The sequence below is a fragment of the Saimiri boliviensis genome, chromosome 9 (genome assembly GCF_048565385.1).
Source record: "Saimiri boliviensis isolate mSaiBol1 chromosome 9, mSaiBol1.pri, whole genome shotgun sequence".
NCBI lineage: Eukaryota > Metazoa > Chordata > Mammalia > Primates > Cebidae > Saimiri > Saimiri boliviensis.
The window spans coordinates 21682138-21695390 of record NC_133457.1 but is presented as its reverse complement, the minus strand read 5'-3'; the positions used below and the strand labels follow the sequence as shown (position 1 = coordinate 21695390).

General features: G+C 39.2%; 1 protein-coding gene across 1 annotated transcript in view; it reads left to right on the top strand.

Annotated features, from left to right (window-relative positions):
- RARRES1 (retinoic acid receptor responder 1) overlaps nt 1-11983 on the top strand; it is a 32817-nt gene extending 20834 nt beyond the window's left edge. The window contains exons 4-6 of the mRNA XM_074405559.1: nt 3389-3525; nt 11562-11624; nt 11706-11983. Of these exons, the coding sequence (XP_074261660.1) occupies nt 3389-3525; nt 11562-11624; nt 11706-11855 (350 nt within the window). The 3' untranslated portion in view covers nt 11856-11983. The remainder of the gene's footprint in view (nt 1-3388; nt 3526-11561; nt 11625-11705) is intronic.
- The last annotated feature ends 1270 nt before the right edge of the window (nt 11984-13253 follow it).

Sequence of the window (13253 nt, the reverse complement as noted above, 5' to 3'; positions counted from 1 at the left end):
GGTAGAATACGTGATGATGAGTTGGATCAAGGAAGTTTTCAGTCAGTGAAGACAAGAATGATGGGAAACCTCTTAGTAGTAAAATAAGCAAAAAAGTTTATATCCAAGATGTTGAATTCAGAGTGTTGTATTACGTAATGTTCTGAAGTTCTTATGGTTCAACTGCTCATACCAATGAGGAACAACAAATTCATTCGTGAAATACTGATATTCTATTCAGAAAGTAGAAATCTGAAACACGCTCTCTACAATAATATCTGTAAGAATAGTTGTTGATCAAAAGCTTCCTGATTACTTATCATATGCTGACAGGAAAAATGACATTACCAGGTTAAAGAAATTACACAGAAAAGCCAGTGAAGAGTACTGAAAGTCCTCAGTTCCAAGTTTGAAGGCACTTGGATATTAACAGGAAAGCATTATGGAACCAAAAAACTTAAGCCACGTAAGGGTGATTGATGACAATGAAAGGTAACAAATACCTTTTGCTTGATTCTCAACAGGTATTTTGTTCTAAAAGATTTCTCCAAGTGCTGAGCCCTCAATGCTGCTCACTATTCATTTCTAACATCTTATTGTCCCCCACATGAAAGCTGTGTTGAAGCTTTTCCATTTCTTCAAGGCCCACACCCCGGCCTCATACACTTTCAGGAGATAGTCTTGCCTTCTGCTTTACTGAGATTGAAACATTTGATTCTGTCATTTCTTCCTACCTCACAAAGTCGCTACATCTTCCCCAACACTCCCTTTAATTCTAAGACCTCTTTTACTTATACCTTTGGCTCTAGTTTCTCTGGTTGTTTCATAATTTTGCCCCATCAGTGTCCTTCCCGCCTTTAAAATCTCCGTCAACTAGTTCCTTCTCTTGTCCTGTAGAGATCATCAATCACAGCTGTGCTGATCCGTTTCTTCACAGACCCATCACCCCCTTTTCCTTCTTCTGTTTACTTTTCAAAAGTAGATTCTATACACACTGCTGCATCCTCAGCCTCTTCCTATTTGGCTTCTACTCTATGTACATAAAGGGACCACCAAGATCACCAAGAACCCCAACCAGATCTTACTTCTTATCCTTCCTAATTTATCTGTAGCACTTTTTTTTTTTTTTTTTTTTGAGACAGAGTCCCTCTGTACCCAGGCTGGAGTGCAGTGGTGCAATCTCAGCTCACTGCAACCTCCATCTCCTGGATTCAAGTGATTCTCCTGCCTCAGCCTCCTGAGTGGGTGAGAATATAGGCCACCACACCCAGCTACTGTTTGTATTTTTAATAGAAGATGGGCTTTCACCATGTTGGTCAGGATGGTCTCGAACTCCTGACCTCAGGGGATTCACCCACCTCGGCCTCCCAAAATGCTTGAGCCACTGTGTCCAGCCTATCTGCAGCACTGTATATCATCTACCTTCATGGCTTTCTTGACACTGTATTTAATATACCTAATAACAAACTCAACTTACTTTCACCCAAAATGTTCCCACATTCTGTCCTACATTTATGTAACAGTATACTATTCTCCTAGATTTGGCTAGAAACTTCGGTCATTTTCACCTAATCTCCGAACATTTAATAACTTGCCATTTCCTATCAAGCTTGCATTCACAAAGCGTTTTGGACTCATCTTGTCTTCTCCAAACGCACTGTCACCATCCTTCATACCTGAACTACTTCTCCCTGAGACCACCGCACCCAGCAGTCAAAGTCATCTTCCCACACTTACTAGTCAGTTACACTTCATACCCGCCCTAGCAGCTCTGCAAACAAGGCCTTTCAATATCTGGTGCCAGTATACTGTATACTGTATCAAGACCAGTCACTGAGGCTGCCCCTGCTCCGTGCCTTCCTACCTTCACGTGCTCGCTCTCTCACTCAGATCTCCACTCCCACCCCTACCTCCACCCCCACCCCCACACACATGACAGCAATTTAAGGTGCAGCAAAAATCTCATCTCTGTGAAGCTTCCCCCAGCCCTCTCGAGCCCAAAGAAACCTGTCCTTTCCCTGCTGTCCTTCAGCTTTCTGATCCTCCCTTTCTTAAGGGATCTATCAACTATAACCCCACCCTGTCAACATGTGGAGGGTGGGGACTCATCTTGGTATCCTGCACAGATCCCAAGAAATCAATGAATACTGCTTTAACTATAATCAATATCCTACGTTCCCTTTTCCCTACCTGTATAAACCAGCCAAGTTTTACCAATACAGAATAGAATTTATGCTAAGGATTATTCTACCCAAAAAGATTAGTTTCCTAATAAGCTTGTTAGTATTTCTCATGTATTGTGCTATTATTAGGCCTTAATATAGTATCCCTGCAAAATTGCATAAAATGATGGTTCATGAACAGTCATCTCATTAAATCTGAGCTCCTAAAAGTCACAAACAGTAATTTATTAGTCATTGTATCCCTACCTCTCACAGTGTCTGATATTGTGTAAGTTTTAAAAAAGATGTTTGCCAAATTTAAAAGATTTTAGATCCAAAAATAATGCCATAGAACAAATCTACCTGATTTTTTTCATGTGTTAAACAAAAGTGACAGAGATGCTGCCAATACACTGATTAGCTTTAAAGCCAATGATCAGAGAAGCACAAAGATATTTTGGCAGACTGGGAAGCAAAGACCACCATCACACTGACTGTAGACCTAAACCAGAAGGTAAGGTGGAGACTAACAGTGATAGACTTTTCAACCTAATTAAAAATGCTTCTTGGCCAACACAGTGGCCCTCACCTGTAATCTCAGCAGCACTTTGGGAGGCCATGGCAGGAGGATCGCTTGAGTCCAGAAATTCAAGGCTACTGTGGAGTATAACTGTGGCACTACATTCTAGCCTGGGCAACAGAGCAAGACCCTGTCTCTTAAAAAAATGATTCTTAGCTAACAAGACTAGGTTAAATTAAATGTCAATTTTGAGTATTCAGTAATGAGTGTGAAAAAGTCACTTTAGCTCCTGGGTGTGAGACAGCTGGAAGGAGGAGACTGAAAGCTGAGAAATTTGGTAGCAGACAGTGGCCATGGTCTCAGGGAGAAGCCGCCCAGGCATGAAGGGTGGTGGCAGTGAGTTTGGAGAAGACAGGATGGGTCCAAGATACTTTGTGGACATAGGCTTGATAGGACACAGGCTTCGTAGCTCTTATTTTGCATGTATACAGTACAGCAAATGGCCATTAAATTGAATAGAATAGATTTACTGTTTGGCAAGTTGAAGAATATAAATCCACAAAGTCACATATAAACAGGTACAAATAAATCACATGCCTGGCTCAAGTTCTTATTGTGAGGGGGATGATAGGTATGACTAAGTTTAAACCTTATTTCATATCTGAAGCTTCTGCGATTTTGCCTCAAAAATGCATTAATACAAATGTGCTTTTTTTGTCTCTCTCAGATAATCATGGACATATTGATCCCTCTCTGAGACCCATCTGGGATTTGGCTTTCCTTGGAAGCTCTTATGTGATGTGGGAAATGACAACCCAGTTTTCACGCTACTACTTGGTACAGCTCACTAGTGTGAGGCAGTGGGTAAGAAAAACTTGAAAATTAGCTTGTGCCACAAGAATCAATGCATTCTCCTTAGACTGAATTCATGTGAACTTCTAATTTCATTTCAAGAGTTTCAATAGCATTTCATTTCTTTAACAAATATTTGAGTTCCTGCAATGGGCTAAGTATTGTTTCAGGGGCTGGGGATACACTGTGAACACAATGTTGCTGCCCTCATTAATTCTAGGGAGAGAAGATAAAAAGAGACGGTGAACTAATAAATAAATATGTGTCACATGATGGTAAATGCTATGAAACAAATTAACTAGCCAAGGTGTAAGGATCATTTAAGGTCAGGAATTTTGAGACCAGCCTGGGCAGCATAGCAAGATCTCATCTCTACAAAAAAGTTAAAAATTAGCCAGAAGGCCAGGCGCGGTGGCTCACGCCTATAATCCCAGCACTTTGGGAGGCCGAGGCAGGTGGATCACGAGGTCAAGAGATCGAGACCATCCTGGTCAACATGGTGAAACCCCGTTTCTACTAAAAATACAAAAGTTAGCTGGGCATGGTGGTTCATGCCTGTAGTCCCAGCTACTTGGGAGGCTGAGGCAGGAGAATTGCTTGAACCCAGGAGACGGAGGTTGTGGTGAGCCGAGATCGCACCACTGCACTCTAGCCTGGGTAACAAGAGCGAAACTCCATCTCAAAAAAAAAAAAAAAAAAATTAGCCAGATATGGTGGCACATGCCTGTAGTCCCTACTACTCAGGACACTGAAGGTGGGAGGATTTTTGCTTGATCCAGGAGTTGGAAGTTGCAATAAGCTATGATTGAGCTACTGTACTGCATCCTAGGCAACAGAGATGCCGTCTCTTAAAAAAGAAAAACAAAAAAAATGAGGTAGGGAAAAGGGAATGTAGGGTATTGATAGAATTACTACTTAGTCTGAAGTAAGACTAATTTGAGCAAAGGTGACTTTGGAGTAGAGACCAAAGGGAAGTTAGAGTGAGCTGAGCCCCGCTCCCATAGGGAAAGAAAATCAGAGGGAACTGAGGCTGCAAGGTTAATGTCTCTAAATAGGCAGGAAAGTATATGATCAATTCAGATGATCTTAGGAACACAGGGTTCACCTAGAGGGAAACAGTGGCGCAGATGCTGGTAAAAGGACAGACACATATCAAGGTGGGAGTTTGTGGAATTTGTATTCTAACTGCTTGGTCTTCTCAGTGAAATGGGACAAAGTCATCAGCTGAGAGCAGGAGATATAGCAGTGAGGCTGCTGTGGCTAGAACTGAGTGACAAAGGGAGCATGCTGGGAGACAGATCAAATGGAGTGGGGCAAGTGGAGAGCATCAGCTCATGTAAGACCTTGCAGGCCATTCAAAGGGTCTTATCTTTCACTCTAGAGGGTTTTTACCAAAGGAGTGACATGATCTGACTTACAGTAGGGTCATTATGGCTGCTATGTTAAGAACAGACCAGTAAAGTATTACAATATTGGGTGGGGTGCAATGGCTCACGCCTGTAATCCTAGCACTTTGGGAGGCCAAGGTGGGTGGATTACTTGAGGTCAGGATTTCGAGACCAGCCTGGCCAACATGGTGAAACCCTGTCTCTACTCAAAATAGAAAAATTAACTGGACTTGGTGACAGGTGCCTGTAATCCCAGCTACTCGGGAGGCTGAGGCAGGAGAATCGCTTGAGCCAGGGAGACAGAGGTCACAGTCGGCTGAGATCGCACCATTGCATTCCAGCCTGGGCTACAGAGCAAGACTCTGTCTCAAAAAAAAAAAAAAAAGTATTGCAATATTCTAGGCAAGACCTAATGGTAGCTTGGACCAGGGTGGTAGCAATGGAGCTGGAAAGACACTTGGATTCTGTGACAGTATTGGCTCATGGGTTAGATATGGATATCAGACATGAGAGAAGTTAAAGATGATTTTTAGAATTTTGGTGTGAATAATTGGAAGGACAGAGTTTTCATTTACTGATTTGGGAAGCTTATAGAAGGAACAGAATTGAGGGAAATTATCTTGATTTGGGGCATTCTAAATTCTATAACCAAATAGAGAATTTGTATAATCATCTGGACAGAAGAGTATGAAGTTGGGGGAGAGGTCTTGGCTTTAGTTATCACATATAGATAGTATTTAAAGTCACAAGACTGGATGAGGTCACAGGTAACGAGTGTAAAAAATGAAGTTAAGTTAAGTAAGGACTGGATCATGGAACACTTCGGACTTAAGCAGTTGGAGATATGGGAAAAGAAAGTATCTCAAGGATGAGGACTGGCTGGTAGTATTAACGCTGCCGGAAAGTCAGGTAAGATGAGGACTGGGAACTGCCCGTTTGATTGAGCAACTGGAAGTCAATGGAGAGCTTATCAAGAGTCCTCTAACTGGCACAGTGGGACAAAAGCCTGATTGGCGTAGGTTCAGGAAAGGGTGGGAAGAGAGGAAGTGGACACTCAGTCCTTTCAAGAAATTTAGCTATAATAAAGAAGAGTAAAAAGAAGGAGAAGAGGACTACAGCTGGATGATGGGTAGGCATAGGGCTAAAAGGGTTTTTTTTTTTTTTTTTTGCTTATTTTTGGTTGGGAGAAGTAACAGCATATTTATATGTTGATGAGAAAAAGTCCAGTAAAGGAAGGCAAAGTAGGAATTGCAGGAAAGAGAGGGAAAAGTTGTTAAGAGTTACTATCTTGGATAGACAAGAGAGGATATGATCAATCCAGATGATATTAGGAACACAGAGAGTTCACCTACAGGGAAAGCAGGAAACAGTGGCCCAGTACTAGGAGGGCAGATATCAAAGTGGGAGTCTGTGGAAGTTCTAACTGCTTCTGTCTTCTCAGTGAAGGAGGAGGCAAAGTCATCAGCTGAGAGCAGGATGAGAGTTGAAGGTATTAGGAGTATTAGAGAGGCAAGCTGAGCCAATCATAAGCACCAATTTAAAAGATTTGTTTTGTTCATAGATTCACCCATGGATGGATGATCAGTAAATATCTTCTGAGTACAGGATTTGCCCAGCATTATACCATCATTTTTTGCCAAAAATAAATAGTTTGGTTTGCTTTCCAAAGACATGTACAATAGACATCAATTAGAAACCCAGATTTTGTCTTTACTTATCAAAACCAACATGTCTTTCCCCCTTATAGAGTGCTTGTAAATAGAAATTACCATCTAATTGATTGTTGCTATATAAGAAGTCAAGATACAGTACTAGTTCTTTTGCTAGATAAGTTTTTATCTCTGTTTCTGACACACTCTCATCTACCAAGATGACCACATCCTCAACAAGAGGCTTTTACTTTACCTGAAAAGTTAGGGGGAAGAGGTGTAGAAAATGGCGTCAAGATAATGTAGAACTGATTGTAGTGAATGTGAGAGGAAAACTTAATAGGAATAGAGCAACATATTGAGATAACAGAGAAAAACTAGGACTTTTAACATGTTTCCCTTTCTTTTATAGTTGCATATGACATATTTGGGTACAAAAAAATAGCAGCTGTATTTCTCTCCCATTCTAACCAGTCTTTAATGTCCATTATCTGTCCACTCAACCAAACTACAAGTGGGAAAGCAAGAACATATATGTAACTAGACAGTTAAAAAACAGAAATGCAAAGGGAGAATGATCATTGAGTAAGAGTTTTAGATTTTACTTTTTCCATGTGGTGTCTGGGTGTTAGATAAATAATAGTTGAATATGCAGCTGACTTGCTGGGTCACCCAAGGCAAATTGCTTCATCTCTTAGGGCCTATTAAATGAGGTCTCACTAACAGACTGAAGTGAAACTAATACAAATTTAATCATCACTGGAGCAATTAGGAAATTTGGTTTCAAGGTTGATATGCATTTCAGTTTAGAGTTCTTTTAAAGTATGCACATATCCACAAAGATTTTTCCAATTCTGCTATTCAGTGGCCACTAAGGTCTCCTGTGACCCTGATCAAAAGAAGCAACACAAGCAACAGACAAAACAATCAATGATTTTAAAAAACACTCTATGAGCAGAAGTTCTAAATACTGTTCTGAGAAACTAGCAACAGGATACTGGGGCTGAGAAAGCCAGTACAGCACAGAGGCAGCAGTGACAAGGTGCTTGTTAGAAACAAATTTTGGTGCTACAAAAAAAATAGCACTCAAACATAAATTTTCTCAGCAAGGCAAATTTAATTCCATAGAAGGGTGCATCTCACAGATGAAGCAATGGCAAGAGCACCACGAACAAAGGAAAGCAAGGGTTTTCATTTCTAACACAATGAGTTTCTACTACTGTGTCCTGTCTCCACTGGCTGGAACTGGACTGCATAATCTAAACTGGTTCTGGTTAGCTAATTTGAAGGGTGCAGAGAGAGGGTTACACTGGGGGGAAGGACAATTTCAGTGGGAGAAACTGTTCTGGCAGGAGGGGTAATTTGCAGAGGGAGTAGAATGTGGGCCCTATAGATAAGGACTGGCTGGGAAGTTGCTTGCTGTGACCAGAACAGGGAGACTGAGAGAGTAAGGAAGTCTGGCCTTGAAAGCAGGGAATAAAGAATAAGGAAACTTTAAAAAGCTACACCTTTGAAGAATAACTTCTTACTGTATTTAACAGTGCTGTTAGCCCAACATAGCTAAAAAAAGTGTAAAGATTATAATTTTTCCAAAAACTTTCTGGGTGGGAATTACTGTCTTGATACTCAGGGTAATTTCACCTTGTAATGCAACTGTGTGATGAAGTACAAGCTTATAAACTCACAGGCCCAAAATGAAAGGGCCTGAGAGAAGAGTGTGCAAAAAAAGGTTTGAAATGCAAATGTAAAACAAGACTCATCTTACTGGCACAACTCTTTCCTTAGAACTGAAGAATAGATGTCATTCCCAATACTATGAAGACTGTGCCAAGAACAAGGGATATACGATAAGGCCATACCTTTAGCTTTTAATATGAATTGAGAAAAGTCAAGCTGAGTATTGTTCTAACTCCTATCAATCAGTACCAGATTTGTACAAACTATCTAACCTGTAGCACATCACTATCAGGCAGCTCATCTTCACCCTAAGTCTCCACTAGCCAAAGCTACATATAAGAAGCCATCTTATCTACTTTATCTATTATACTGAAATCTACTTTTTCTAACTTCTATTACTAATTTAAGCCTACTTCCTCACTACTAAAACCACCCTGGTTCTGTTAGTTTTCTCTCTCTTTTGGGGTAAGTAGGGTGGAGAGGCATGGGGTGGGTTGGGTCATGAGCAAGTAAAAGGGAACAAACAAAACACTTCCAGTCTGTCTCCAACAAGATTAAGTGCGGAGTTACCAGGAAATGTAACAACAAATCATCATCAATTTGGACTACAAGATTTGGCATTTATGATGATATGAATTGAAGCCAAAAAGATAATTTCTGAATAATATTAAAAATGACTTCTTGGCAGAGCTTGACTTCGTGAAGGCAGTCCAATCCTGGCATACTCTGCCAGCCTGCAATGTGCAATGTCCTCCTCTGCAGTTTTTTAATAAGCTGTGCTTTTTGGTTTGGTTTAATGGTGGTTCCTCTTAAAGGAGGAATCTATAAAAACACAAATGTAATGGGATGTTTCAATAACTTTACTGAGGAAGTTCTCAATCAAATGATACAGGGTTTTCCAAGCATTATCATGACTCACTATTTTGTATTTAAAAATGGGTAATACTCTTTTTGCGCTTTTAGCAAAACAGTTTGTCAGGGGCTGGAATCCTAACATTTGTTTTAAGCTCTGGCCTCTTTTTTGCCTCACTGGAGACTGCCATGATATCTTTCAAAAATGTTGTTTTCAAAAGCAGAATAAGACACTGTTCTCAAAAAAAAAAAAAAAGAAAAAACATTTTAGGTGTATAAGTAAAACCAATATATATACATATATATGCCTATATATATATATATATACACACATATATATGCATATATATATATATATACAATTATTTTTTAATAGAGATGAGGTCTCACTATGTCACCCAGGCTGGTCTCAAACTCCTGGGCTCAAGTGATCCTCCTACCTTGGCCTCCCAAAGTGCTAGGACTACAGGTGTGAGCCACCATGTCCAGCCTAAAACCAATTTTTAAATTATAAAAATACACGATAAACAGTCAAGACTTGAAAAACAGTACAGATAGCACAGAAGTCTGAGATAAATATCCAGCTGGTATGGGACATCTTGGGATAGATAACTGTTTCCTTCCAAGGTCAAGAAAGCCACCAAATGGAGGTCAAACAAGGCTAAACATCCTCAAAGCAACAATGCCAAACTAATCACTGGAACCTCTAGTAACTGTTCCCTTATGAAAGAGACACTGAATTTTCTCTCATTAATTCTCTGACTTTGCTGCTTGTGCCACAGATGTTTGCTCTGAACATTCATGGGTGCACTGTGAGACAGGAGGGAAACCTACCCAGTATGGCCCAGAAGACACCATAGAAAATGCAGTTGCTTTCTGATTTATCTAGGCCCTCTCCTGTAACTTTTCCCTCCAGACTTCCTCACCTACTGGAAATCTCATGGCTTGTAAAAATCTTCATCAATGTAGGCAGAGAGGAGACAAAACTGTTTTTTGTCTTTTTTTTTTTGGTGGGGATTGCTTTTTTATATTCTTTAGTAGTCTTAACACAAACCTGGAAATATATCCAAAATGCAAGTTTAGTCGTTTGCTGCTTGCAGAGTCCAATTCACAAAAGTGAGGTCTGGTATAAATAAACTGACTTTATTCCAAAGCTAGCTTAGGGGAATAAGTATAGGCTCCTGCCTTTAAGGTACTGTTTCCCTTTTGGCACAAAAACCAAGGGCTTTTAAAGGGGGACTTGGCATGAACGGCATGCAGGGGAGGAAGCGAGCAGGTGCAGGGTCTATGTGACTTGCTTGAATACCTTATCTACTGGGTGACTGAGCTGGTGCCATGTGGGCAGAGCTAGACTGTAAACTGGCCATTATCTCAAGATACTTGGACAGAGTCCCCTCATGGTCCTGAGGTTGTAAATGGACTGTTGTCTCTCAATGACTTCTCCTGGTGGGAGAGAGTTCCAGCTCTTGAGCTTTAGAGTGAGCACATACATAAGCCTGCCATGCAGGGAGTATTTGGTAAAAGGGAAAGTAAAGGTTATGATTCCATTTCTAAAGAGCTGAGTAGGAAGTGGAGAACAGGGGAAAAGGAGGAAAGAGAAAAGAAAAAAAAGTTTTTTTTAAGTAACTCATTCTCTTTCTCTCAGAAAAATGGAGTACTCCATTGTAGGAAGACTAAAATTATAATCCAAATTGAGAATTTTTCTTAAAATTTTCTTTCTTCTATTTTTACTTGTGAACAGATAAGCAATCTAAAGGAAATGTCAAAAAGAAACTATGGAGTTGGTTTAGTCAGTAGTAAAACATACAGAAACACTGTGAATAAAAGAGGTAAAGACAACTGCCTGCCTACTGAAAAATATCTAAGGCATTGGTTTTAGAAACAGTGTGATATAGCTTCATGTAGTATATATGAAGAATACGGGTGCTGGAGTCAGTAGATCTGAGTTGGAATTCCCATTTGTCACTTCCTAGCTGTAACCTCAAATTACCTCTCCTGTAAAACTAGGCTCATAATACATAGATTGTAAAGGAGAATTACATGAGAACATGTAGAAGGTGCCTAGCACAGAACCTAGCCCATGGTAGGCATTCTAGAATTACTAGTTGTCCATCCCCTTGTCTTATTGTCTGTTATATCAGGGCTAATATATTAGCTTGAGGTGCATATACAGTATCTAGATCCTTAAGGTTGTTAAAAGAATCTCTGTATCTCCACAGACTCAGTCTCCATCCAAAATTATGAATATTAGAGAGAAAAAGTGATAGACATTCAACCAGACTTTCATGTAACTCAGTGACAAGACAAAAATGAGGATCGATGAATTCTATATCTTGAAGCAAAATACTACCAAAAACCATGAGGCTGAAACCTAAAAGGCAGTAGGAGAGTCAAGGCATCCATTCTAAACAAGAATGTATTATATATTTATTACACCAAATACCACCATATTTATTATACTAACTCTTTTTTCTCCCTCTAGAAAACAAATGATGATACAATTGATTTTGATTATACTGTTCTACTTCATGAATTATCAACACAGGTAAAACACAAAATTGTATGTAGAATTGTTTTTACCATAAGTTTTTGCAGATCATAATATTTTATAACTCTTATTTCCTAGGAAATAATTCCCTGTCGTATTCACTTGGTCTGGTACCCTGGCAAACCACTTAAAGTGAAGTACCACTGTCAAGAGCTACAGACACCAGAAGAAGCCTCTGGAACTGAAGAAGGATCAGCTGTAGCACCAACAGAACTTAGTAATTTCTAAAAAGAAAAAATGATACTTTTCCAGCTTCTAAACAAGTGACTGTACTAGCATTTTTCTGGTAAAATAGCTATAGACATTCCATAATTCAGGAAAGCCTATGATTATAAGTAAAAACTCAAAAATTCAAAGATGTTGGTTTTTTGTTTGTTTCTCAATTGGTCTGCCTTAGCTTTTAATTCTGGAAGCACATGGACCTGAACTCTGCTCTGTGCTAAACAGTCACCAGCAGGTTCCTCAGGGTTTCAGCCCTAAAATGTAAAGCCTGGATAATTAGTGTATGCTGCAATGGGATCAGCATTTTTTTAAAAACTGCAAAAAATGATGGTCTCATTTCTGAATCTGCATTTCTCATTCTTTTGAACATACTATAGGTAATACATTTTATGTTGCTAAATTGCTTCTATCTAGTATGTAAACAAAGATAACATACTTTCAATGAAAGTAAATTATAGGAAAAAAAAATAACCATTTAAAAGAAACTATTATATTTTATGATTTCAGGCAAGTATTCCTTTTTAACTTGCTATCTACTTTTAAATACATATTTACATTTCTAAATACTGAAATGTGTTAAATGCTCTTGCGGAGATTTGTATACAAGGGAAAAACTTGTGCTAAACTGGAATTAAATGAAATAGTAATATTGCTTAACTTAAATTTTACAAATAATAGAATGTCTCAGCAGATAAAGCTGTTTACGGATGTAACTGAAAGCACATTAAATATTTACAATTTTCATGTACAAAGACAACTTGTACCAAGTGCTGGCCTAAGTAATTTATAAAAGCAAACACAGTATGTACCATAATCAAATTCAGTGGAGTTATCTCCTTAAGGCAGGAGGAATTGATCCAGGAAATGTTGCCATCATTTGCCTCTCAAAATTAGTATCATTTAATGGAATGCTTATGTTGGTGTCTAAAAACCTTGAGCCAGGTTTGGTAGCCAGTAATTGATTAGGAAACATCAACCTTAAAATATATCAAAACATTACTTTTAGGTGTCCACTGTTAGATAATCAGAAAAGTTTTATACTAAAGAGAAAACTTTAAATGCATGAACCATACAAAATACGCTGATCTAGTTTACATATTTTTCTACTTAAAACCCTCTGCTTTGCATTTATCTTCCCCAAATCCACTTTATTATTATTTTTTAAATTTATAATTAAAAAAAAAAAAAAAACAGGGCTGATGGCTCATGCCTGTAATCTCAGCACTTTGGGAGGCTGAGGTGGGAGAATCACTTAAGCCCAGGAGTTCATGACTAGCCTGGACAACACAGTGAGAACCCATCTCTTTAAAAAATGTTTACTGATTTAAAGACTCGTGGCTGGGCTCATTCCTGTAATCCCAGCATTTTAGGAGGCCAAAGGCAGGAAGATCACTTAAGCCCAGG